Source organism: Canis lupus, chromosome 18 (genome assembly GCF_011100685.1).
Source record: "Canis lupus familiaris isolate Mischka breed German Shepherd chromosome 18, alternate assembly UU_Cfam_GSD_1.0, whole genome shotgun sequence".
Taxonomy (NCBI): domain Eukaryota; kingdom Metazoa; phylum Chordata; class Mammalia; order Carnivora; family Canidae; genus Canis; species Canis lupus.
The window spans coordinates 45,080,495-45,107,272 of NC_049239.1; the positions used below are offsets into that span (position 1 = coordinate 45,080,495).

Consider the following 26,778-nt stretch of genomic DNA (forward strand, 5'->3'; position numbering starts at 1 on the left):
TGGCATTCAGTGGGCGCCCCTTAGTTCCTGCACAGATGGATGGATGAAAGGTCAGATCTCACTGAGTTGAGCCTCTTTGAAAAGGGCCCAGCTCCTCAGCAAATTTTCTGAGCCAGGGCTCTTTATTCCCATTGGCCTCCCCGGTGGAGAGGGCACTGGACATAGAGCCACGAGCTCCAGGGGCCAATCCCCGTGTCCCCACTGTGTGGCCGTGGATGCGAGGCTCTCAGGTGCGGTGGTTCTGGTTATTGTTCGCTGCCAACTCCAGGGGGGCCGCTTATTTAGACTACAGTGTGAACAACGCCTCCTAGATCGGTGCCGAGAGGCAGCCTGCAGCACACAATGCAGCTGGGCCGGAGGATGGTGATGTTGCGGACTGGGAAGGAGACAGGGACCAGGACATGCGCCGGCCCACGCCCGCTGGCTTCCCACTCTCTCTCCTCCGGCTGCCCTGCCCGGCCTGTGTCTGCTGCCCAAGGCACGCCTCCCCCTGCAGAGCTGGCCTGGCTCTTTCCTGGGCTCTGGCTGGGGTCCTGGTCGCAGCATCCTTTCACTGCTGCACTCCCTCCCTCCTCGTGGGCTCCCTGAAGCTTGGAGCCCGGCCCCCCTGGGAAAGGGGCTCTCTCCTCCCGTCCTGCTGGACACAGGATACCTCCTGGCCCCTCGGCCCAGAGTCCTCCGTAAACCAGCACCAAGAGGATTGGCTGCTGGGAACACAGGGCCGCTGTCACCCCAGAAGCCACAAGTGGGGCTCACCCGGGTGTGTGATGCACGGGCAGAGGCTAGAGCTCTTCACTTGTCAGCTGCCACCAGCACCCTCTGACCCCTACGGTCCTGGTTCTCAGTGGCCTCTTTCCACCCCACCTTCCATCCTTCCCTCCCCTGCAGCCCCTCTGCACTTCCAGCACGGCCAGCATCCTGCAGGAAGCCCATTCCTGTTCCCAGGGGGCCTACTTGAGGCATCTGAGGTGACACCGTGGGAGCCAGCCCAGCCCAGAAGGCAGGTGCTGGGGAAATGACCTCAGAGGGGGCAGCTGGGGGTGGGGGCGGCCACTCACAGCTCAGATGGCCTGCATTAGCCAACCGGCCCCTCCCACCTGCCAGGCCTCCCCCAGAAGCAAGGAGGCTCCACCCCACCGGGCAGGGGTGGGCACAGATGGCTTCCTGCCCCAGTTCCTGCCCTGGAGGCACCAAGTTCCAGGCAGGGCCATCGCCAGGGAATGGGGGATCCCGCCGAAGCCCAGGACAGGTCATGGGAAGCAGCAGCTCCTGGTGTCCGTTACCTCATGCAATTCCCACGGTAACGCCGGGAGTTTGGACTTACAGCCTCTGTGTCACAGAGGAGTCGGCGAGGTTACTTGGCTTGTTACTCCTGAGCGCAGGAGCTGGCTGATTCGATTGGTTTCCGTTGGGAAGGGGCAGCCAGGGGGGTGCTGATTCCTGTGGAGTGTGGCTGGAGGGGAAGGGGCTGAGCGTGAGCGCTTCCGCACCCTTTCCTGTTTGTCCACTCGCTGTTCATTATGCTACTTCCTTCCACAGGATGCCAGAGGCTCTGGGTGGGCCCCGGGGGTCCCACAGCAACATTCGGCGTGGACTGGGCTGTCAGCAGTGGTGGTGGTTGCATGCGTGTGCGGCACGTGTGCCCGTCTGGGTGCGTAGGTGAGTACAGGTGAGGGTGCCAGATTCCGTGTAGGCATCAGAATACAGGTGCCAAAAGGTCAGGGATCTGCTTTTCTTTTTTTTTTTTAAACATATATATATATATATTTTTTAATTTTTATTTATTTATGATAGTCACACACAGAGAGAGAGGCAGAGACACAGGCAGAGAGAGAAGCAGGCTCCATGCACCGGGAGCCCGACGTGGGATTCGATCCCGGGTCTCCAGGATCGCGCCCTGGGCCAAAGGCAGGCGCCAAACCGCTGCGCCACCCAGGGATCCCAGGGATCTGCTTTTCTTTGACCGCTGTGTTCTCAAGAGCCTAGAACAGTGCCCGGCACATAGTAGGTGCCCATTTAAGTATTCACGGAATGAATGAACGAACGAATGAATGAATGAGTGAAACCACAAACAAATGGTGAGCAAATGAAGCCTAGCCCACAGGTTCCAGGGACCCCAGAGGGCCGCCAGTTATCTGCCCCGAGGTCTCTGTCCCCCTGCAGGGAAAGGAAGTGGTGGCAGTCCTGGCCCGGCCTGGGAGACGACGCCCTGGTGGCTGGCGTGTCATTAGTGGCATGCGCCGCCTTCACCATGCTGCTCCTCAGCCTGGGTAACTTGCTCACTTGTAAGACCCCAGGGAGGGAGCGGAGGAGGCTCTGCTAGGAAGCAGGCAGGATTGGGGTCTCCCAGGGCGGGTCTGGAACATTCCAGGCTGGCGGACATTTGCCCCTTCGTGCCTGCCCAACCCTGGCCAGGTACGGCTCCGTCTGAGGAGAAGATCTGGGTTCCCTCACAGCTAGGAATGGACTGCGTCCTCAGGGGAGGCAGGGCCTGCGTGCGTGCACACACACACTGGGCGGACGTTCGGCGGTGCTCGCCTATGCAGCCATGGCAGTCATTAAAATACCGGAATATTTCTCTCCTGGTTGACAACAATCCTCCCCCGGCCAACCCCTAGGCCCCCCTGCACCTCCTGCCAATCCGCACAGAAGGACTTTATTCCAGTTCGAGTCTGGCGCCTATGCCCATTGCCAGCATCCATGCCAGACGGCCCCCCTTCCTGGACACTTCCTGCACACCGCCATTGGCTCCCCCAAAGACCCCGAGCTGGTACCCACCTATGCTGCTCCCTGGGACCAGCAGGGACTCTACCCAGGGGCACCCTTGGGCCTTCCTGCCCTCTGTCTCAGCAACCAGGCCATTATGGAGCCCCTGTGCCAGTCATCTGAGAGGCATATCCCTTGGCCTGGACCTTCATGACAGAGATGACAGCCTGGGGGTGCCCTGTCCCCCCACTGAAGGCCTGGTCGCACTTCAGATGGCTCAGCAGCCCAAGCAGGGAGGCAAGAAGGATGGAAGCCCCAGGTGGGCTTGGGATGGGTGACTGGCTATAGGGGCCAACTCAGGAATTAGAGAAGCCGGACTGTGCTCTCTCCCCATGAATCTCTCAAGCCTGGGGGAGGCAGGGGGCAAGGAGGGCAGTGGAAACCGGGACCTCCCCAGGAGGTAGGAGTGAGGGGCCCGGCAGCCTCCGTGCTCACGATGACCAGATGTTACTGAACTTAGGCCCATGGTCTGACAACACAACCCAGCCTGGGAATCGTCCCAGGAAGCCTGGGAGGCGGTGGAGGCAGGAGGACATCTCAGAGTCAGATCTGTGCCGTCCCAGTCCTGGCTCTGGCACTTTCCAGCTGCGAGGCGCTGGGACAAGCCTCGGGAGGAAGCGGGCTGGGGGATCAGCCCACTCTCTTAATAACTTCTGACATTTTCTCAGCCTTCTTTACGGTATTTATTTTGCAAGCACAAGTTTGAGCTCACCCCTGCTCTCTGGGGCCCAGGGTCACATGAGAAGACGGAGGTACAGCGAGATCCAAACCCAGGTCCCTGGACCCCCTGTTGTTCTGAAGAGCCAACCTGACACGCTCCCTGTACCCTCTCTGAGGGTGAAGATGGCAGGACCCTCAACAGTAGGTTAGGGAGCATCTTCCTCCTTCCCCTTCGCTCTGCCCACCCAGGAGGGAGACAACCCAAGGCCAGAGAGGTGATCCGAGGCTGACACCCCTCAGCTGGTCCTGTTTAGGTTGGGGGTCAGCAGGTGGCCTGGGACAGTGGTCATCTCAGGCCTCCCACCCCCTGCTCCCCAGCCTTCTCGAGACTTCCAGTCTCAGCCCCAAACCCCTGGGCATCAGAGGGACCCATTACTCGGTGCCCCATTCTTGGCCACCTGACGTCTGCTGCTGCTCTTAGGGTGGGGGCTCTCGTTGTCCATCCCAGAATCCCATTCTCCCCCCGCCCAGGCCTAAAGTGGGGGAAGGAGGGGAGACAGGGGCCCCCGGCTTCTCTGTGTTCATGATGGGTGGGTATTATCTCCAAAGCCAGGTGCCTGATGGAACCCTGAGAGCTCACGTGGGCAGAGACCCCCGTTGGGAACCCACCGGCCCCCTTGCACCCTCCTCTCCAGGCCTTATGCCGGAACTCCCCACAGCAGGCACCCCCAAAGGGCAGGAAAGCCCCTCATCTGTTGGCCTGCTCTCTCCCGCCCCATCACACCCCGTGCGCCTCACACCCCACCTGCTGCAGACCGTCACCCTGCGCAGGACCCCCGCAGCCATGTCCTGCCACAGTCTGCCACGGAGACTGGAAAGCCAGGAACACGGCAGGATGGGCAAAGCCAAGGAATAGGGTTGCTCACTCTGGTTCAGGGTTCCCAGGGAGCCAGGCACCTTGCTGAGGCTCCTACCTCCTTCCCAGCACCCGAGCGTCCCACAACCCTGTCAACATCCTGGCATTCGGACGAGGACAGGGAGGTCCCCAGGGGCCAAGAGGCTTGCCCGGGATCATGTGACTACACAGCAGCGAAGCCCCCTTTTGGACCCAGGCCTGCCCTACCCACGGCCCAAGCCCTTCTCAGGGAAGCCCTCCCCGAGACCTGCTGATGACATGGGACAGTTGCGTGGGCACCAAGGGACCTCTGGGCTGAATCAGACTGTGTCCCCACCCCACACAGCCCCGCGCCCACCTGAAGACTCAGATCTCCTTGTCTGCCCGGGGAGTCTGGCCCACAGCCAGGGACCAAGCCTTGTCTCCTAACTCAGCCTTTCTCCCCCTACAAGGCCATCATCAGGGCAAGGGTGGCACGCGGGTCCCCCTGTGGGCCGGAGGAGGCCGACAGTAGATGTGGGACAGCTCGTGACTCTCTCAGGCGACGCCACCTCAGCCTGCGGACTGCACAACCAGATGGCCAGGGTGTGGTTCCTGCTCTTCTCTGCAGGAGACAAAATTATTTAACCCTTTTGTTCATCGTCCTTATCTGTAAACTGGGGATAATGGACCCACACCTCCTAGCATTATAGCAAGTAAATCAGTTAACATATGTCAGCGGGACTAGAACAGAGCAGATGCTCTTCAAGCACCAATTACTTTGTAAGATCGTCACCCAATTGCTTTGTGCGCATTCACTGGCCTTCCTGGCTCCTCCTCGGCAGGCAGATGCACGGCTTCGGTCCTCACTGCCCACAACCAGCACAAGGTCAGGCACAGTAGCTCATGGGTGCTTTTTGCTCCAGTCGTGAAGGGATACCAGAGTTTGTGTGTTTGAGGGTGGCCTTTAATTCCACATTCCAGCCAGTCACGTTCCCCCTGGTAGCTAAGCTAAGGAAACCTTGGGAAATGAGAGCTATAACTGAGAAAGTTTCCCTTTTTGCTTTGACCACCAGGAAGCTCAGAGGCAAAATTACATATGACTCAACTCAGCCACTAGAGCTGTCAAAGGTAATTGCTTTCACTTTACATGCCAACGAGATTGGTGGACGGTACTGAATTGGGAAGGATTCGAGGCTGCCGTGAGTGATATCAGCTTGGAACATGGCCAGCGTGCATCCCGGCTAAGGAAATGAGAACGGCGATCAACTAGTGATGTCTGCTGCGAGCACAGTGGTGGAGAAGGTGGGATGAGCACAGCATGGATTCGCAATCACCAGGTTGGGCAACTTGGCTGGACTTATCTCACCCATGTTTACGCTTCCTTGTAAGCTTATATTTTCCCTGTTATGTTTCCTGTTTTATTACATGTACTTCCCTGTGGAATGAGGCAGGTTATAAATAAAATAAACTGGCATGTCTCCCTCTCTGCCTTGGGTGAGCTCCGGAGAGGGTCTCTGACTGCAGCAGAGAACAGGGTCCGTGGAGCGTAAGGGTCCTTCGACCCCCAGGGGCGTCCCCTGTGCCTTCCACAGGCCACAGTATCAGCCACAAAAATCTCTTGCAAGAAACCAGTTAGGTTCAGATCGACAGTTGGACTGTCCCTAAGGTGTGCCCCACCACCGCTCGCTGAAGACAGGGCTGTCTGGCCTGCTCCCCCTGCTCTGTCTCTCTTGGGGGATCACCAGGGGGCAGGAGGGGGGCTTATGGGGGGGGCATCTGTAGCTCCATCTTATCAGGCAGGGCCCAAGAATCTCATAATCAGGATTCAGGAATCACCTGGGAGGGCTGCTAAAAATGCAGACTCTTTGTCCCCATCCCAGATCTGCTGCCTCAGAATCCTCCAGGCCTGGAACCTGCATTTTCACCAGCGCTCCAGCTGGAGTGAGAGCGGGCCGGGGCTGGGGCTGGGGCTGGGGCTGGGGCTGGGGCTGGGCGGGGGCCTGGAGAAGCCAGGGAGTCACTGGGGCTCGGCCAGGCTCCCAGGCTGGGGCAGCAGCGCCACCTGGTGGGCTCTGCAGAAACACCTCGCGACCATCGCCCTCCTGCGGCCCCACTTCCCGGGGGCCTGGCTCTTTCCAGTCCCTCCTCCTCTGGACGCCAGAAGCAGCACCGCCAGGCAGCAAGCTGGATTGTTACAAATCCTCTTTAATAGTTAGCTGTCACATCGCAAACATGTTTTACGGAACTATGCACAGAGCCCCTCCGCACTCCCTCGCAGGGCACAGCCTCACCCACCCATTCCCCAGGGGGCAAAGGACAGGCCAGCCTCAGCTTCTCCTGGGGGAGAGCATCCTTCTCACTTCCCTGGGCAGCTCGGGATCCTGGCAAATGCAGGACCAGCTCTGTTCCGGGCCCCAAGCGTTCACCCCCGGGATTCCCTAGGCAGCCCAGAGCCAGTCCGGAGCCCCGGTCCAGGCGGCCCCTCTTCGGCCCGGCTTATCACGTGGCCTAGGTTGGTCTGAGCTGCCCGGGTGAGGCTGGAGCTGGCCTGCAGAAGGGTTGCTCCTCCTACTCGTGTCAGGTAAGGCCCACCCTCTCCCACTACCTTCAATGAAAATGTAGAAACCAAAGAGAGAAGCCTTAGAGTGGACAAAAGAGTTTACCCACGCAGTGGGCAGTCCCCTGAAGCCCAGGGTGCCTTATCTGACCCCCCACCCCCACCCCAAAGTTTAATACATTTTCCCCCATCCAATACACACAGATCCCAAGGCAGGTAGAGACCCAGTCTACCTGTGCAGGGATGCCTCGGGAGCATTTTCTCTGGGTTGCTAAGGGAATCCTGGCGGGCAATAAGCGGAGGAGCCACAGAATAGCTTGGCAGCTGGGGCTCAAGTCTGGAGACAGAAAGGTGGGGAGATGGGTCCAGGCCCCAGGAAGCCCCCCACCTCCAGCCGGCACAGGATGGGTACGGGCGACTGAGGTGGGAGGTGAGCCTGGAGGAGAGCCAGGGAGATCCTGAGGAGCCCTGAGCCTGGGGGCAGGCAGGGAGGTGGGAGACAGCAGGTGCCTCAGTACTTGGGGACCTTGCTGTAGTCTTCAGAATGGACGTGCCGGCACAAGCAGATGGACAGGAGCATCCCCAGGAGCTACGGAGGGAGAGGGCAAGAGTCAGAGGGAGGCAGGGCCACCCGGTCCCCCTGGAGGCCCCAGAACAGCATCTCATGGTCCAGGTCCTTGAGCTTCACAGGCTTTGAGTGGGATTAAGCAGATCCACAACTAAAGCCTTGTGACCAGCCTGGGGTTTCAGCAGTAGAGGGGCCCCCTGGGGTGGGGGGCAGTGGTCAGGCCAGGCCTGCTCTGGGGCCTCTAGAAGGGGATGGAGCTCAGCCTCCCTGAGGAGGCAGGGCCAATCCCAGAGGGCAGAGCTGGAGGGGGGGGGCAGCTGGAGGGGGGAGGGACTCAGACCTCGATGACAGCGACGCCCACACACACGCCCAGGATGATGCCCACGTTCTCCTGAAGCCACGCCTGCACCTTCTTCATGCAGCCCTAGAAGGGGAGCACACAGTCACGTCACCCCTTGCCCCATAGACGCAGAAGCCCAAGAGGGCCCACCCCAGCCCAGAGGGCCTGCGGAGAGAGGTTCTGGGTGGAGGGGAGGGAAGAAGGGAGGAGAAGCCGAGGGGCCTGAGTACCTGAAGGCACAGGTGCCCCCCACCCCCCCACCCCATCCCCACTCCGGCCTCGCACACACCTCACGGTACACGGGCCAGTACTCGGGGTTGTTTCCACTCTCGGTCCTGGTGCTGTTGAAAGCCTCACAGAAGCCCTTCCGCACCAGGAAGCTGTCGTCGGCCTCCCTCTTATCCTCGCAGGAGCAGGGGTAGGTGACATTGGTGCGGTTCATGAGCTCGGCATTGTCCGTCCAGTTGTAGAAGCTGGCCCAGCCGCAGCACCTCACCTGCGGGGGACACAGGCCGCTCACGCCCACTGGCAGAGGCGGGGTCCCCCAGGACGGGGACTCACATCTGTCCCTCTCAGGGCTGCCCCCCCCCCCCCCGCCCGCCGCCGCCCCTGCCACCCCACTCGTCCCAGCCGAACCGCCAGGATTAGTGTTTAGGCTTCACTTTGGCTTCTGGGAGCCACAGGGAACTTGAAGGGGCTTTCAGGAAACACGCACCATAAATATGAAAACAGCAAGAAACAGAGAAGTCAGGAGCAGGAAAGTAAAGGCAGGACAGGAGGGACCGTTGCGGTGCAAAGAGAACACGGACGTGTGGACACATGAAGGGCGAAGGACACACAGGTAAGAGTGTGGGGTCTAGGGGCGCCTGGCTGGCTCGGTGGGTGGAGCATGCAACACTTGATCTCGGGGCCGTGAGTTCAAGCCCCAGGGTGGCTGTGGAACCTACTTAAAAAAAACAAAACTGCTTAAAAAAAAGAGTGCAGGGTCTAGAGTCTGGCTACTGGGTTCGAATCCCAGCCTTGCCATCCGCCAGCGGCTTAACTTTGGTTTAAGTGCTTTCCTCAAGTCTCCTCGTCTGCAAAATGGGGTAACCAAGGTTCCGAAGTCAAAGGGCTGTTGGGAGGACACGGTGGTTACGGGGCAGGCCAGGTATCCGGGCCCCACCCGGAGAGCACAGGAACCAGCTCCACATCGAGCTGCTGTGTACATGCTGGGGATTTGGCTCTGAGCTTCCTGGTTGCCAAGGTGAAAAGGAGTTATGGTCAGTTGTGCCTTTTAGAAGAGAAAATGGTCTAGTTCCAGAAGGGGAGAGGCCCTTCTGGGCTCCCTGTGCTGGAAGGGGCCTCTGTGGGGCTCGTGAAGGGGACCCCGAGGGTTTTGGATCACGTCTGGGCTTGAAATCCTGATGGGACTGGGATCTGAGAGGCCAAGTCCACCAGGGGCAGGTGGAACCGAGTCAGGGAGGGCCGGTGCCCTGCGCCCGGGCGAGCCGCCAGGCCTGGCTTCCTCACGTGGAGAATGGGATGACACGAGCCACTCTGCCAGGGTCTCCGGGAGGATTAAGGGGACTCACATGGATACACTCCATGCCATTGCCCGAGGGCGTGGGGCTATCCTCCACCTGCTTCCCTCCCATCTCTGGGCGGCCAGCAGGGGGCGAGCCAAGCACGCTCAGGCGTTCTGGGGCGCCAGGCAGCTGCTCCAGAAGGTTCCTTTCTCCTGTTCCCACTTCAGGGAGACACTTGGCTGCCCCCTCTGGCAGGGAGGCTGGCACCTGGCACTGGGCAGAAGTAGGAGCCCTCCTTGGCCCTCTGCCAAGATCCGTCCTCCGTGGCCGCGTGTGGCCGGTAAACCCTCGTCACCCGCGTGCCCCAGGAGCGCCGCGCAGGTGCCACGGTCGGGCGAGCACGAGCCGTAGCCCCATTTTACAGACGGGAGCAGCCTCGGGCAGCGGCACCATCCCCGGCAGCGCCCGGCACACGGGAGTGACCCGGAGGCCTTGGTGCCGCGGGAAGCCCCGCCCAGGGCGCGCACCAGCTGTCCCCGAGGGTCCCCGAGAGTCGGCAACTGTGGGTCAGGCCGAACGTGGGAGGCAGCGGGGCGCACAGCATCTGGGACCTGGGCCCCGGGGCCCCTTTGTGTGCGCGGCCACCGGCTCACCAATCAGGGCAGGCTGGGAACCCAGTGGGCCAGTCAGTCATTCTGTCAGCCAGTCACTGTCAGTCATTCTGTCAGTCAGTCACTCAGTCAGTCATTCTGTCAGTCACTTAGTCATTTTGTCTGCCAGTCAGTCCATCATCCATCCATCTACCTATTCATTCATCATTCATTCATTCACTCACTCAGTCGGTCATTCATTCTGTCTCACTCAGTCCATCATTCATGTATTCATGTATCCATTCATTCATTCATTCATTTAGTCAGTCAATTCTGTCCATCAGTCATCTTGTCTGCCAGTCAGGCCATCATCCATCCATCCATTCATTCTATCAGTCACTCACTCAGTCTGTCAGTCAGTCATTCTGTCATTCTGTCAATTATTCATTCAGTCATTCTGTCAGTCATTCAGTCAGTCAGCCATTCCATCAAACATTCGTTCATTCACTCAGTCTTCAGTCAGAAGTCTTCAATCATTCTGTCAACCATTCATTCAACCTGTCAGTCATTCTGTCAGTCTGTCAATCATTCATTGATTCATTTATTCAGTCAGTCAGTCTGTCAATCATTCATTGATTGATTCATTTATTCAGTCAGTCATTCTGCCAATCAGTCATTCAGTCAGTCTGTCTCTCTCTCACTTTAACTGAGGTATAATACACATACACTAAAGTGCACAAACAGCCTGATGAATTTTTACACACATACTGGCATAACTGCAAGTTGGATCAGGATGTAGATAGAACATTCCTTTCACCCCAGGAGGTTCCCATGGGCACATCACGTCAATACCCTCCCAGAGGTAGCTCTCACTCAGACTCAGCATGTCGGCCTGGGCACCCAGTTCCTTAACCCCCAGGACGGACTCCCCAGCCTGACTTGAGATGAGGGCCCTCGCCCTCCGCCACAGACCACAGCACAGTGAGCCACGGGCAGCCTCCAAGACCCAGGGCCCCCCGCGTGAGGGACTGTGCTTAGCCGGGTGCCAGGCAGGGGGACTCTGCAGAGGCCCCTTGTCCCTAACAGACACCCACCCACCGGCATACTGTGTCAGGCGCATGCACGCCCAGACCCAGACCCATCAGGCCGGGATCCTCACGCCACCCCACCCCCGCCACCTACGTACCTGAGCCTGCACGTAGTCCCAGGCCTCCTGCAGTCTGTCCTCTTGGCCGTCCTTGTAGTCCTGGATGAGCTTCATCACGATGCTGCCCATCTCTTGCTTTAGCTGCAGAGGGGAGAACAAGAGTCAAGGTCGGATTTCCTGAAACTCGTGCCCCACTTTTGGTCACATCTACTTAAATGGCCTCCCTCGTCACCCACCCCATCCCTGGGGACATACTGACAGTCGAATGGACCAACGTCCATTGCAACTACTTTCCTAGCACCTCCTGGGTGCCAGCCCCCCTGGCCACCACACCAAGCCCAGTGTCGTTAGAGCCAACTGCTCCTGCGCTATAGTCTAAGTGGCACTCGGCGGCTGGGGGACCCTTTAAATGTGAATCTCTGCATGTCGCTGCTCTCATCCGTCTCGGGGAGAATGCCAACATCCTGGCAACGGCCCGCAAGGCCCTACGTTGTTTGGCCCCTGCTTTTCCCAAACCTCATTTTCTGTTTTTTGCTCCTTTTGCTTCAATAACACAGATCTCCTTGCTGGCTTCCTGCGAGGTGGCACTCCTGTCACAGGACCTTTGCACTTGCTATGCCCACCACCTGTATCCTCTTCCCCCAAACATTAACACGGCTCACCCCTCCACTTCCTTCAGTCAGGTCGTCAGAAAGGCCTTCCTGGACCACTCGACAGAACACACCCCTTCTCCACCCCCTCCACCACCCCCTCCCTGACCCTCCTCCACCTGCAAGGGTAGGCGTGCTGTCTTTTCCTTCCGTGGCACTGCCATTGCATGCTCTTTTGTGTTCAGGGTATATTATCTGTCCCCTCCACTAGAATGTCTGATCCAGGGGAGCAAGGACCGTCTCTGGAGAAGCCTGGCCACGGCAGATGTGTGGTGCACGGTCACTGCCATACGCTACACACCGGGTGGGGGTGGTGCTCCCACGCTCTCCCAGTTAATCCTCATGCCTGCCCCCGGGCCCCACAAAACCCAAATCCTGACTGTGCTGGTCTTCCACCAGGCTTGGGAATTCAGGGTCCCTCGGTGCGGGAGAGAAGCGCCCACTCTACCTTAACCCCACACCAAGGGAACAATGATTTCCCAAGAAGGCGGGTGAGGGGTGCGGGGAACCAAAGGTCCCTCAGTGGTGCTCTCAACAGGGGATCTCACTGCGGCAGCTTTTCAGGAACAAGTTGCAAAGGGAGGTAAAACCGAAACCTGCCTTGAGACCTGACAACGGGGGCCCGTGCCCCAGGTGGGAGCCAGGGGGGCCCCCCAAGAGCCAGACCCAGCCTGGGCCCGCCTGGCTGCTCCCGTGGACCTTGCTCAGGGGCCTTCCTGGCACGCCAGCATGAAGAAGCTAGGGACAGCCACCTGCTGTCACCACAGAGCCCCAGGGTGAGGGGCCCGGCCACCAAGGGGACGTCTGCAAACTTGCCCCCCCCCACTCCGGTTCAGGGGAAAGGGGAATTAGGATGTAGGACAGGTACTTCCAGGCAGGGGTTTTCAGGGCCCGGCTCACAAGGCAGCGAGCAGGCTTCCGCCAGCACCCCACAGGCAGCTCACAAACGCAGCCCTCAGAGAACCCACATCCTCCGGATGGACCCGCAGCCCTGGCTCCTCGCCCCCTCCCTCCACTAACCCTGGGAAATGCCCCCCCCCCCCCCCAGGACTGCCCTTTGCCTTTCTCCCTCTTCATAGAACTCCCAGCATGGCACTCTCTGTTTTACTCACAGAGCTTTACGACGACGCACACAGCTTCCCTCTGGGTGATTAATCACCATAGCGGTGGCCAACTTTTGCCAAACCCTTGTTATAGGCCCGCACTTAGCACTTTCAGTGCATCAATTCATTTTAATCCTCAGAACAGACCTAGGGCCTCGGTAGGTACCTCATTCCCTCATTTTAGAGATGTGGAAAACGGGGCCCAGAGAGGTTGATTAACTTGGCGGAGGTCACACAGCCAACATAGGGAAGAGCTGGGATCGGGACCCAGAACCCAGTTTGTGACCCTTTAAGCTCCATCAGCACTTAAACCACTTGGCCACACCCTGAAGGAGGTCAGGGCCCCGTGAAGGAGGGCCCGGAGAAGCTGCTACGTCATACAGCTGGGGCTGGCTCCCATGGGTCCCGGGTCTCTCTGCCCCGACCATCTCTGCTCCACCTCTCCTCCCGGGTGGGTGGTGGGTGGATGATCCCTGAAGCGTGGAAAGGAGGAGGGGGGTGGCCCCCGGAGGCATTTGCATGGAGAGCCGCCTGTCTCACAGCTGTCCTACCTGCCCTCCCCCGCGGACCTAGTCTCTATTTATACCCCTGTGTGGTTGCCACGCAGCCCAGACTTCCCTCTTTCAGGCCCCCTGAAATGAGAAAAGGGATGGAGCCGGGTGGTTTCCACTGAGGCTGGGTGGTTTCCATGGAAACACCACACCATCCTGCAGACCTGAATGTGGGTGAGAGACAGAGCCCAGCCATAGGGATCACCGCTGTGGGAGCTGGTTCAGCTCAGAGCTGATGCCTTGGGATCCCAATGCCCAGGAGCCCATGTTGGGAGCTCAGGGAGGTCACCCTGGCAACCAGGTAGTTCCTGAGACAAGAGAGAGCAAGGAACGGGGAGTGGGGAGTGGGGAGATGCTCACTCTCTCACTTCATCCCTGCGGGGCCTGCCTCTGTGGTTTCCACCTGGTGGGCACCAGATGCTCCCTTCTTGAAACAGCACTTCCTTTCCTGAGGGGCAACCACCCCCTCGATTCCTCCACGAGCCTGGGAAGCCCTGCTCCCCTCACTGACACGGGCGAGTCCCAGGTCGCCACTTGGCGCCTTCTCCATCCTAGGCACAGCGAGTGGTTCAAGGATGGGCAGGTTAAAAGTGACCTCCTATTTCTGCTAATCTGGCGAGATGAGGGCCTTTGTGGCTGGTGGCCACCTGAGGCTCCGCTGGGGGACTGCCTGCCTGAGAAGGGAGCCGACGGAGGAGAGCAGGAGCACAGGATGGAGAGGGGCAGAGTCCTGGTGGCAGCCTTTGGAAATCTGGACCAGCTGAGCCTCCAGTCGGCTCAGGCCAGTTGCGTTATTATCAATGCAATGAAGAGTCCTGCCCAGGAAAAAAAAAAAAAAAAAGGCCTGCCCAGGACCAGCAGCATAATTGCAGCCCAGTGCAAAATGAAAATGCATGGTCCCTTGCTTAAAAATGACTAAGAATTTCAACACAGTAGCATCTGAGTATAAACCAAGCATGGATCCTTCTAAGTGGAGGACGCTATGTAACTGCCCAGATCACAGGCCTAGGAAGCCAGCCCTGGAACTACCATCCTCCCCATTTCCCAGAAAAGAAAGCAGGTTCCAAAAGTGGGCTTAAATTTCCTACGACCACACAGCTAGCAAACAGCAGAGACAGGGCTGTAACCCTGATACTTCCAGCCCCAGAAGCCTGAGATCTCAACCACAGCAAACCACCCACTATCTCCACCTGACCCCAGACGGCACCATCCTCTGGGGTGACTCCCCAGTACCACGATGCTGTGTTTTCATTTCACCTGCAGTGTGACTTTTCACGCAGAGGATGATTAGAAGAGACCTCTGAATGTAGCATATCATGCAAATGTTAAGAGTCCTTCCCATATTTTTTCCAGGCTTTGCTTAAAGGCTCCCTGTACGGGGAATTCAGGACCTCACAGAGTGGCACATCGCAGGGGTGGGGACGCTCTTGATATATGCACTTTATTTTAAATTGAGCTCCAATGACTTCCACTCATTAATGTTGAGTTCTCTCCTCTTCACTCCCTCCCAAGTCCCAGAGGGGATCATACCAAACAAATCAGGTCGCTCTCTCCTAGGACAAACCATTTGGATATTCAAGACCAGACTAGTCTCCCTTCGCCCCCTCCTCTCTGGCTCCTCTGACCACTTCTTGGGATGATGTCCAGAGCTCTCTCCACACTCTTTATGCAAATGCATCAAATTGCCCTCGAGAACAAGGTGGCTCTCCAAGCAATGAAATGGACCCACACCCTCCTGTTCTCTCCCGGGGCTCCCACAGGATATGTCGCCAAGAGCTTTGCCAGAATGCAGATACAGTGGGTCTGAGGCTTCAGCCTGGGATCCTGATAGGACATGAGGGCGATGGTGGATGCAGAAGGGGGAGGTGGCGTGTTTACTCTTAGTCACCACCTGAGCCTTTCCTGAAATCGGGCTGCATATGTACACAATCAGCTACCCCAGAAGTCCCCAGGCCCCAGTAGGCTCCGTGAGGGCGGGGCCCAACTCAGGCCCCACCCTCCACAGCCAGGGAGCCATGTAGGCACCTAGCACCCAGCACCCGGGGCCTTAACAATCTCCATCTCACTGCTCTCCATGATCCCCTTCCAGAAGGACCACCTGGATGCCTTCTTTTCTTTCCCAAAAGGGAAGACGAAGGTCACCTCTCTCTGTCCTGGCTCCAGCTGCCCCCCGCCCCAAGGCTGGTAGCAGCCCTGGCCAGGGGATCAGGAAGTTTCCCTCACGGGGAGCAGGCATGTCACAGAAGGCATTGTCCTCGGGGAACCTGTCTTACCACCTGTAAGTTAGGGCAGGCACGTGCCCACTGGCTATTCTGAGCTCCTTAGGTGAATAAAGGAAAGAGGGGGGAGGGCATCATAGAGCTCCCTGACCATCCTCCCTGGGAGGCACACAGAGGTGCGGCTTGGCCACTGTCACCACCTCAACCCCCAGCGTTCACCCAGCCCACGCGAGCCCTTTGCCCTCCAAACCTCAGCCCCCAGGCCTTCGGCCCAAGGCCCTGACATAACCCACCAAAGTCCCAGAGGCCTCACCTGTGCGGGCTGTGGGGCAGGTGAGCAGTATGACCTGCATGAGCGTGCCAAGGCCAGTGCCCAGCACATGCCCAGCAGAGTGTGCTTGCTTCCTCCCTCCTGACCCTCTCCCACTCTCCACCTCCTGGAGAGTCCGAATCCCAGTGTCGAGCTGGGAAAGGCCCAAGATGCCAGCTGAGACTCAGAGAGGCTGGCTATGTCGTCCGAGCCCATGAGCAACCAATGGCAGAGCTCACCCTAGAACGCAGGGCCCCGGAAGCCCAGACTTGGGCCACAGAACAGGGGCTGGATAGTCAGAGGAGGAAAGAGGCAGAGGAACCTCCACTCCCTAATCCTGGCCCCTACGGCTCTTGCTAATCCTAACACCAGTGACAACAGGAACGGCTGCCATTTACTGAGCCCTCACTAAGCATCAAGGAAGTTAATGATGGTGAACATCACAGTATAAACCCTTGCAATGATGCCAGCAAATATCTGCCCCGGGCCAGGCGCTGCACTACGCCCTTCCCATACGGCGTCGCTCTCAGATCCGCAGCACAGAGCTGTGAGACAGCCCTCGGGCCCAGCGTGCTGTGGCGCTGAGCAATGTTCCAATTTTAGAAAGGGATTGGGGTCTGTGTCACACCCCGAACTCTCTCCCATTCATAGTTCCCGAGGGCCACCTAAATGGGGTACACAGAGGCCAGAAATAGCCTTGCTCTGTTTGGGTTTGATTTTGCCATCAAATAAGCTGCAAATGCCATTTCGGCTTTTCGGAGTGGTTTTTAGATTTCAGAATTGCAGCTCAGAGGGGGAGTGGACCTGTGTGGTTACTGCTGTTTGACCCGCGAGGCAAGTGGAGCGGAGAGGCTGAGTCACTTGCCGAGGGCCTCCGAGAGGTGATTCCAACATAGGGGGGCCGTTTGGTTCTAGAGTCGAGGCCTAGGCCACCATTCCATCTTATAAAAGTGTTGCTGGCTGTGCTCACTTCAACCCTGGGTGGGAGTGGGGGCCCAGCAGCCCTCCCCTCAACTTATGGACACAGAACCCAGGGCCTGAGAGGCCATGTGCCTGGTCCCACCGTTCCCCTGTCCCCCACCCCACCGCTGTTGCTGCCCTGGGGACAATGGCCGATGGGAACGCGGGGCAGGAAGGACCAGTGCCATCCCGGGAGAAAACTTGGGGAGACGAGGGGAACCCAGCAGCTCAGGCCCTCCCACCTGCCCAGGAGGCCTGGACAGTGCGGGGGGGGGGGGGGGGGGCGAGGAGGCCAGCCCATTGCCTTTAAAAGGCCTCTTCCTCCAGGCCCCACCAAGGCCCACCTCCCCAGCTGGACCTCATCTGTGGGAATAAACATCATCAAGGACATGTTTAGTCTCCCAGCGGGATTTACAGTGTGCTGGGAGAGAAAAAATAAATCATTCATTCCAACTCGGGCAGAGAATGGTGCCAGAACCTCCCCCGCAGAGCCAGGAAATGTCCCTGTGCCTTGCAGAAGAGGTGGGCCCAGGTGAGCTGGGCTGGGACCAGGGGGCATGAGGCACGGAGCCTGGTGGGGAGGGGAAAGCAGGAGGGAATGTGGGGGGCGGGTACGGCAGACAGTCTGGACTGCAGTCCGGAGTCCTGATTCGCCACACCAGCCTTGCTCAGGGGCCGCGGGACGCCTCCGAGGCATAGCTGCTGGTCGTCGGCCAAGCAGATTATACAGCCCACAGGGAGGCAGCGTGCTGTAGAGGGAGGCATGGGCCTTGGGTCAGAGGGATGGGGAAGGAATGCTCCACTCTGACGCATCCAAGCTACATGTGGCTGTGGCCACAAGCCATTTTGCTTTTCCCGGCCTCAGTTTCTTACACTGGAAACCGCTTGTGAAACTGAAATGTGTATCAAGTTACCAGCCCAGCTCCTGACATGTGGTTGGCATCCGACAGATGGATGCCATCTTTATTACTGTGGGAAGGTGGACCGCCCAAGACCCCTGAGTCATAGAAACCAGCTCACCAGGGCCCAGTTCTTGTCCACCCTAATTGGGTCCCAGAGAAGCCCCACGTGCCAAGGGGCAGAAATCAAAAGACTGGATCTCACAATCCTTTCACGGAGAAAAAGAGTTTCCCTCCCTTAAACACCAGCCTCCTGTCTGACAGCCAAGAGAGCTTCCTTTCATCTACTGAAACTGCTATTTCCCCTTTTGCCTTGGCTGCTGGGAAGCTCAGTATTCAAGTTAGCCCTCAGTGACAATATCCAGTGCCCTGGCTTCCGGGACATGGCTTTTCCTCCTCCGGTGTGCACTCCAACCTCTTGTTATGATTTTAGTTACCCTGTCCCTGTGCTGGAACTCAGCTGTATTCTCCTGAGAAGCAGGCTGGGCGTGGATGACAGATAAGTAGAGCAGACTCAGGTTGGAACCACGGCAATGACAAATTCACCCTGATGAACCCAGAAGGCAGGCTGCCTGGGGTTCAAATCCGGGCTCTGCTGTTCACTGGCTGAGCCCCCCACTTGCCCTCCCACCTTCCTTCTAAGGGTGATCTGAGGCAACTGGACCTTCCAGTGGTGAAATGAACCCACTAGCCACCTGCTCTGATTGCGTAGTCGGTGGATGAGAACCGTAGTGCTGGAGGAAGGCGGGTGTCCTAGGGTCCGCTGGGTCACGGGCCGTGTGCCATGGGTCTAAGTCCTGGAGTCTGTGCCCCTGCCTGGCCCGGCCCCTGGCAGGCTGGGTGCCTTTGCCCCTCCCCTGCTGGATGGGGATTCTCATGCTATCCCGACAGGGGAGGCATGGAGAGCATCCATGAAAGAATGAAAGTAAAGTGGTCGGCACTGTACTCAGTAGTATAGGGTGTGCCCTGAGTCAACTGCAAGGGTGCTGAGGATTTTAGTTCTTGTGATGTTATTGCTCTAACCTCTCTGAGTATCTGTCTCCCTCTGTCAACCTAACACAGGGCACAGCTGCCGTGAGGATGAGACAATGTGTGTAAAGCCTCCAGAAGATGCCATGTGCACACAGTAGGTGTTCCATAGGGGGTCACCTTGACAGTCACCATTGACTGTCTCACCCAGTGGCTATTCCCAGCTTCTCTTCTCCCTTATGCCTCTGTCCTTAGAGTCCCCCTGAAGCCAGGGGTGCCTTTGTGACCCAGTCTAGCCAAGACTGTTGGAGGACTTGCTTTTCAGATAAAAGGGCGGGGGGTGGCTGGCACTGCCCCTTGCCCTTTCTTCTGGCTACACCAGTACGGATGTTGTGCCTGGTGCTGTGGCAGCTGTCTTGTGACCATGAGGTGAGTGGTGTGAAGAAGCAAGCGGCATGATGAGGATACTGAACAGAGAGTGGGAAGCATGGTCCCTGAGAGTCCAACCCAACTTCTGGTTAAGTCGACAGCAAATGTCTTTAGAGTTGAAGCCGCAGTCAGCCTGATTTTCTATTTCTTAAAGCTGAGTGCCTTCTCCGTGATACAAAACTAATTTTTTGTTTTAATTTGACAGAGCGAGAGGGAGCACAAGCTGGAGAGAACAGTAGACAGAGAGAGAGGGAGAAGCAGGCTCCGCAACGAGCAGAGAGCCCAATGCGGGGCTCCATCCTAGGACCCCAGGATCATGACCTGAGCCAAAGGCAGACGCTTAACCTACTGAGCCACCCAGGTGCCCCACAAAACTAATCTCTTTCTTGACAGTCTCCTCCCTGGGCCTCATCTGTGGATGAGTGACATGGATTTAGTACTTGCTGAGGTGCTTGAATAAAAACAAGAAAAACAACATTTATTGGGCGTTTACCATGTCAAGCACTGTGCTGTGTTTTACTAAGATAAATCCTCGCCAGAACCTTGGAAGTCAAATTTATCACTGTCCCTCGTTTGCAGAAAGGTGAGACAGGCACGGAGAGGCGAGTGGCTTCCCCGCTGCCCCACAGCTACAAAGTGCTGGGGTAGAGCTGTGTGCAGGCCCAGCAGCGACTCCACCCAAGATGCTGTCCCCCCTTATATCCCAGCAGGTCACAGGGACCGAAGGACCCAGGGTGGTGGGGCAGGGAGTTGCTGGGCACCTCATGAGTTTGTCTGTGACAACTAAGAGGCCTTTTTGTCTCTCCCTCAGCCCAGCCCAGCCCAGCCAGAAGGATGCTTACCTTGCCTGTGCTGAAGTAGAAGAGGACTCCAGCGGCCACCTGGACGATGAGCATGAGGAGGAGGAAGGCAAAGTACTGGAACACAGAGCAGCATGGAGTCAGCTGCATGGCCCCCGCAGGTGCCCCCATCCCACTCACAGCTGTGCACGTTCCCACAGCTGGCCCAGGGTAGCATAGGCCCCACTGGTGAACAGGGAACTCACCAGCCCCAGCAGGCAGCGGACCTCCTTGATGGCACCGATGCAGCCCAGGAAGCCCATGAACATGGTGACGGCACCCACACCGATGAAGACACAGGCCCCCACCTTGAGGGAGTTGGAGGAGGTCTCTGGGGTGGAAAGAAGGGCATTTGATCAGCCAGGCACACCACCAGGAGCAGGGCCCCAAGGTCTGGGACCGCTCCCCTTGGAGTCAGAGCACTGGGGTCAGCCCCCCACCCCTGCCCCACCCACGGGGACCCTGCTCCCTCCCCCCGCATCCCTCCTGTGGATGTGTGCCCTCTCTCCCTTCCACCCCCAATCTATCCTAATCCCCAGTCCTCTTAATTTTCTCCTTGGTGTTTAGGATTGCAAAAGCTACATTTTACTGCTGTTCTTGTCTGCGACCCCACCTTTCGAGGTGAACTGGACAAGGACAGGGACTTTGATCCCTGCTGAGCCCCTAGCTATACCGCACTCCTAACAGCGTCTGGCACAGCAAAGTGTCGCCCGAAAGGTGTGCTGAATGAATGAACCACAGCCTGGAAGGTTCACCCCCTGCTGAGGTCACAGGCTTTAAAGGCCTGCTTTCCTCCCTGTCCCTATAACGGTAAATACCAGGCTGTCCCACCCACTCCCTGTGTCCCTAGGGCTCCACACACACCAACCCCAGCTCTGACATAGCTCTGTCTGGTAGGCACTGGCCCAGCCATTTCACTGAGGCTCAGAGAGGTGGGGGCCCAGGGCGGGGCTGGGATTTAGAGACCTGCAGGCTCCTTCCCCTGACGCATGGGACACACCTATTGACACAGGCGCGTATTCATTCAGCTAACCAGTTTACCAGGTGCCCACCGTGGGCCAGACTGGGTGCTGGCTGCTGGGGATACAGAAGTTGGAGTGAGGAGGTCCCCACACCAAGGAGCTGCCATTCAGTGGGGTGGGGGCGTAGAGACAATAAGTGCCTGGAACAGATCTCCTGGTTGTGGGAAGAGCTGCACACAGACACAGAGGCCGGCTCCATGTAGAGAGCCGTGGGGCAGGGAGTGGGCCGGTGGCTGGGGAAGGCTGGACTGAGCAGGTGACATTTGAGCTGAGAGGAGAATGGGGACGCAGCCCTAGTGAAGATCTGAGAGGGGGAGGAGTTCCAGGCAGTGGGAACAGCAAGGAGGAAGGAGTGAGGCTGATGTATTTGAAGGAGACAGAACGGGCCACTGTGAGTCCGACAGGTGACATGCTTCAGGCATGGAGGGAGGGGCCCAATGGCAAGGGACCCTCTTCAGGGCTGTGGGCAGACAGAGCCCACCAGGTGGGTGGAGGTCGGGGCACTGGACCAGCATTTCCCAAGAAGCCCAGCACATCCCCTGCCAGAACAGGTCGTGGCTCACACCCACCCTCAGCCCACCTGGACGAGGTGCGCTCTACCCAGGGGTGGTCATATGCCAGGAGCACCAGGGTCGATGTGCCTCCCCCACTGGCAGGGGGCTGCAGACTCCTCCCACCACAGCCCCTGCACCCTCAGGAGGCAGCTGGGGCAGGATGTTTCCAGAAAGCTGGAGAGCATCCTGGAGTGCATTAGCAGATCAGGGGAACCTCTTAGGGATGTAGGTTCCTGGGTCCATCACAACTGGACAGACTTTTCCTGCAAGACCACCTGGAATCTGCAAATTATTGTGCTCTCCTAAGGGGGGCATGTCCAGAGCTGGCAGGAGTGACATCAGCAAGGAGAACACTGGCCAGCAACCTGGGGGGCCTCGGAAAGCTGAGGGCCCCACCCCGGGCCACCCAGGGGGTGTTCCTGCCCTAAGAAGTAACTACAAAGCTGAAGGGTGGGTGGAGAGGAGGGCCTGATTCGGCTCCACTTCCTGGTCAGACAGGATGTTCTGGAGCTCAGGAAGGGCCCTGGCCAGCCCACTCTGCTCTCAGGGTGCCAGGGCAAGGCTGCCTCCAGCCCAGCTCTTCTGCAGGAGCCCCCAGGCAGGCGGGGATGTGGGCAGGAGGAGACAGTGCCCTGCTGGGGGGAGAGTGGGGGGTTCCTGGCACTGAACCCCCACTTTCATTCCAGGCCCTGACAGCCCTGCTCTCAGCAATCAGCATGGTCAGGAGGAAGCCACCCAGTGCTACTTTTTCTAAGCTTCCCGGGTTCGGGTTCCTCCCAGGGACTACTCCCAGAGAAAAGGAACTTGGCACGGCCTGGAATCCGCTGTGTGCCAGCCAGAACAAGGCCCTTTATCCGAATCATCTGCTTTATTTCCACAACAGGCCGCTGAGGGTAGATTTACAATCTAATTTGTCCCTAAGAGCCCTGAAGCCCAGCGGGGAGCGCCAGGGGGGCGGGAGGGCAGCAGGCAAGACCCCAGGGCTGAGACCACCAACTCAGGTTCTCCCCCAGGAGGCCAGCCCGGCCGCGGGGTCTCGGCTTCTCAGAACATCTAGTGGACGCCAGTCCTTGACCTCACCCGGAGTCTCAGGCTGGCCCCAATCTGAGCAACCTGACTTAGGAAGGGGGGGCCCTCCGCTGTGCATGGCAGAAACATCTTGGTCTTGCCGGGCCCGGCAGGTGCCAGCGAGGTAGAAGCGGCCCAATATGAAAGAGACCCGAGGCAACAACATAGGGGGTCTAATCCCAGCTCTGCTGCTAACCGGCTCTGAATGCGGGCAAGCTGTTCACTGGCCTCGCTGGCCTCTGTTTCTTTCTCTTTAAAATCGAACTAAATCCTCCTTCCTAAAAATGTCATTATCAATTTAACAATCACTTACGTAGGGGTGACTATTTAGGAGGAGCTGTTCTAAATGCTTCTTGTATATTAACTCATTTAATTTTTCGCCATAACCTTATGGGATATATTCTATTCCTACTCCCATTTTCCAGATGAAGAGGCAGAGAGAGGTGAAGTAACTGGCCCAGGATCACCCAGCTAGCAGGCAGCAGAGCCAGGATCTGAACCTCGGCAGCCCAGCCCTAGAGTCTGCTCCACACCATGGCGCTTACTCCCTCTGGTTAAGGCAGGAATGCGTGACACCTATGGAACCCTGCAGTACAGGGGCTCGGAGTGTGGGAGCTCAGGAGCCATGCCGCCTGGTTCACATCCCAGCTCCAGCCCCTGGCTGTGTGTCCTGGGATGAGTTACTTTCCCTCTCTGTGGCTGCAGTTTCCTGCACTGTTTAATGGGGACAGAGACACCTCACCCTGTGGACTCAGTGAGGCTTCAGTTAGGTGAGGGAAGAGCTGTGTCACGCAGGCCTGGATCAGAGCAGGTCAGGAGTCCTGGGTCACAGCCCTGGCCCTTATGTGCTGTGTGACTCTTAGCAAATCTTTCCTTCTGCTAGATCAGTGCTTCTGCACCCTGGCTGCCTGGGAAATCACCTGGGGAGTTTTTAAAAAACGACAGTGCTCCAGGCCCACCACCCACACACCAATGGAGTCAAATCCCTTGGGGTGGGCCCAGGGCCCTTGTATTTGTGCAAACATTCTGGGTGCATCTAGGGGACCTCTAGATCCTGGCAGCTCAAGAGTTTGCGAACTGAACAGGGAGGAGGCCAGAAGGGCAGCAGGAGGGTTCCTGCGGCCGGGGGCGAAGTGCAGAGGACAGAGATGCAGCAGGTGAGCTGGGCCTTGAGACTTTGCCCCACAGTTCAGGGCCCACTGGGTGTGGGCCACAGCCAGGAAGTGGGGGAGCCTGGCCCTAATCAGAGCGGAGGAGCAAGTGTCCCCCATTGGGAAGGCATAGGGAGCAGGGGTGGGAAATGCAGACCCAAGCCCCCAGTCTGCAGCCCCCCAGAAGGAGGCAGAACTAACAGCCAGCCCCAGGCTGCATCGGATGTGGCTGGAGGGTGGACCATCCTTGCTTCCTTTCAGGTCTGAGGGGAGGCCTGGCCCCCTGGGGCCACAGTGACAGGTGTGGCCTCTCCATCACCCATCCTAGCCTGGTTCCGCTTTATTCAAATCAAGCAGCTGTCGTGGGCCTGAGGCCAAACCTGCTGCCTCAGCGGCAGCTGGGAGGGAAGTGAGCCAAGGATGCACTCACTGAGGGGAGTGGCATCACTGTGCTACTTGGGGCCCTCAGCTGTGCCTCCCTTCCACCTCAGGGTGCCCATGAGATCAGTGCAGCAAGCCTGGCAGGCTTCCTGGGGGAGGCTGTGAGTAGACCTGGAAAGGCTCTCGTCGTCTGTGCAGGAGTGCTTTGGGCTTCTTTCCTTCTGCTTCAATAGTGAGAGAAGGGGCTTCCATGCTGGGTTCCCCCTACCACGGGCAGCATTTAGGATCAAAGCTCTAGGGGTTCAAGTCTCACACCTATCACTGACGCTCTGTGAACACGAGCCAGGGGCATCACTTCTCTGAGCCACATCTCTTCATTTGTAAGGTGGGACTAGAATACCTTGCAGGGCTGTTGTGGGATTAAGGCAATTTTCATGTGCAAAATGCCTGGGCCCCGGGCTTGGCACACAATGAGCACAAACAACGGAGGCTGGGCTGGTGACTTCCCCCTCGGTCCACAGGCCTGACGCATCTAGCTGGCACCAGGCGCACAGTAGGCACACCATCAACTCCTGACAATCAGTCTTTCCCGGCCTTTCCTACACTTCCCTGAATGACTGGGGAGGGGCTGTTGCCCACATCTTGCTGAGCTGGCAAACGGAGGGACAGGGAATGTAAGAGGCTTTCTCAAGGTCAGGGCTGCGGGGAAAGGGCCCCGATGGGAGAGCAAGACTCCCTCAACCCCCAGTGTTCTTCAGACAACAGCAGCTTTGTGTGGGGAGGGAGAGAAAATTCTTTCCGAAAAACCCTGCAGAGGGGCCCACAGCAGAGTGGTCAGCACAGGACCTGGGCAAGGCCCTGAGGTCAGCTGGAAGAGTGACTGGCTTTGAGGCTCAAGTCTCAGGAGCTGCCCTGCCTGCTGCCCAGGCCCACTGCTCCAGAGCCAGCTGGGCGGGGCGGGAGGTGAGGGGTGGGGGAACAGAGGGACCCTTACGTAGCACAGAGATGAAACTGCTCCTGTCGGCCAGGATCCACACTCCGAAACCCAGGATCACCGCGCCCAGGATCTGGAAGGAGAAGGAGCAGTGAATGGGGGCCTGAGGGGGCCCTGCCCAGCTGCCCCTGCAGCCAGGGAGGACATGGGGGGGAGCACCACCTCCATCCTCAGGTACTCCCACACCCCCAGTCCTGGTACGCACCACCAACCACACAGTAGGGCCATGCGTGGGGAGCCCCTTCTGCCTCCATCTCCCCTACCTCATGCCCATACGTGGTCAGACCATGCCTCTTAGCTTTGAGGGGTGCAGCCTCCTCCCAGGAGTACCTTTCTACTTTACCTCCTGGCCCTCTCCCATGCTCATCCCCTCCACCCTAGCCTGGCTCAGGGGCTGAGGACATCCCAAACAAGCTCTGGAGAAATCCTTCCATGGACTTGAACAACAAAGCCCACTTGCTGTTCAGAGCTCCTGACCCCCCCAGGCAGACAGAGGATCCCCTACTCTGTGGTAACTACCTTTGGACCCTTCTTAATAGCCATTCCTGCTGGCTTTTTTTTTTCTTTCTTTCTTTCTTTCTTTTTTTTTTTTTTTTTTAGATTTTATTTATTTATTCATGAGAGACAGAGAGAGAGAGGCAGATACATAGGCAGAGGGAGAAGCAGGCTCCATGCAGGAAGCCTGATGTGGGACTCGATCCCAGGATCCCAGAATCATGACCTGAGCCACCCAGGTGCCTCTCCCACTGGATTTTTTTTTTTAAAGATTTTATTTATTTACTCATGACAGACACACACAGAGAGAGGCAGAGACACAGGCAGAGGGAGAAGCAGGCCCCATGCAGGGAGCCTGATGTGGGACTCGATCCCGGGACTCCAGGATCACGCCCTGGGCTGAAGGCACTGAGCCACTCAGTGGGCTGAACCACTGAGCCACCCAGGGATCCCCTCTCCCACTGGATTTAATGTGCTCTGTGTGTGTCTCTCTCTGGTGGACTGTGAGCTCCCTGAGGTCAGGGTCAGGTTGCACGCAGCTCTGTATGTCCAGGGGCCTATAAGCTAAATGCTCAGGAAAGGAATGAGCTCATGAACCCACTGGAAAGGCAGGAATAGAAAGGCAGGTGTGGGGCGAGCGGCAGGGGTAGGCCCAGGGATTCCCTGCTTCCTCCCTCTTCCCCTAATCTGCAAGGCCCACAGCCTGAGCCTATCTCCCCAGCTGGAACCCAGCCAAGATCCACATCCCACCAAGCCAGCTAAGGCTGGGAAGAGCCTGCAGTGTGGGCAAAGGCCCAGGTTCCCTTGGGGAGTAGAGGATCCTGCATCAGGCCCACAGTGCTGCCCTTCTCCCAGGGCCTGGCCTGAGCCCACCTCAGGAATCAGCCACCTTGAGAGTCCTAGCACGTCACCACCCACCTCTATCACAGGCTCCGGGTCCCCACCTCAGCCATCATCCCCTACTCTGCAAGGCCAGCAGCTACTGACAAAGCCTGCGGGGTGGTGTGAGCACCCCAGCCCAAGGGGCTCCATCAGCCTTGCTCTAGCCAGTATCATCATTAAAGCCAGAGCCAGGCCCAGAGTAAGGCAAACAGGATGCTTGCCCTGGGCATAAAAATTAAGAGGATGCCAAAAAATAAAAAATGAAAACCAAAAACTCAGCAACCAAGAT

The 26,778-nt window shown here is 58.0% G+C and overlaps 1 protein-coding gene and 2 long non-coding RNA genes across 11 annotated transcripts in view; 2 read left to right on the top strand and 1 right to left on the bottom strand.

Moving 5' to 3' along the window:
• Positions 1-1,853: 1,853 nt before the first annotated feature.
• Positions 1,854-5,783, top strand: LOC119864135. Its single transcript, XR_005372960.1, has 2 exons — positions 1,854-2,004; positions 5,462-5,783. It is a non-coding gene; the product is annotated as an uncharacterized LOC119864135 (long non-coding RNA).
• Positions 5,784-6,488: 705 nt separating this feature from the next.
• The window catches only part of CD82 (CD82 molecule), a 52,571-nt gene continuing 32,281 nt past the window's right edge, over positions 6,489-26,778 (bottom strand). For all 9 annotated transcript variants that reach the window (XR_005373508.1, XR_005373509.1, XR_005373510.1 and 6 more), the window contains 7 exons: positions 25,113-25,185; positions 20,149-20,273; positions 19,946-20,020; positions 11,053-11,154; positions 8,058-8,264; positions 7,769-7,852; positions 6,489-7,449 (listed from right to left, as the gene is read on the bottom strand). Coding sequence is in view for 6 of the 9 variants with exons in the window: in XM_038563511.1 (XP_038419439.1) it covers positions 7,372-7,449; positions 7,769-7,852; positions 8,058-8,264; positions 11,053-11,154; positions 19,946-20,020; positions 20,149-20,273; positions 25,113-25,185 (744 nt within the window). In the remaining 3 variants the exon portion in view is untranslated. The remainder of the gene's footprint in view (positions 7,450-7,768; positions 7,853-8,057; positions 8,265-11,052; positions 11,155-19,945; positions 20,021-20,148; positions 20,274-25,112; positions 25,186-26,778) is intronic.
• On the top strand, positions 17,207-20,516 carry LOC119864235. The gene is made up of 4 exons (XR_005373511.1): positions 17,207-17,338; positions 18,768-18,831; positions 19,309-19,464; positions 19,915-20,516. It is a non-coding gene; the product is annotated as an uncharacterized LOC119864235 (long non-coding RNA).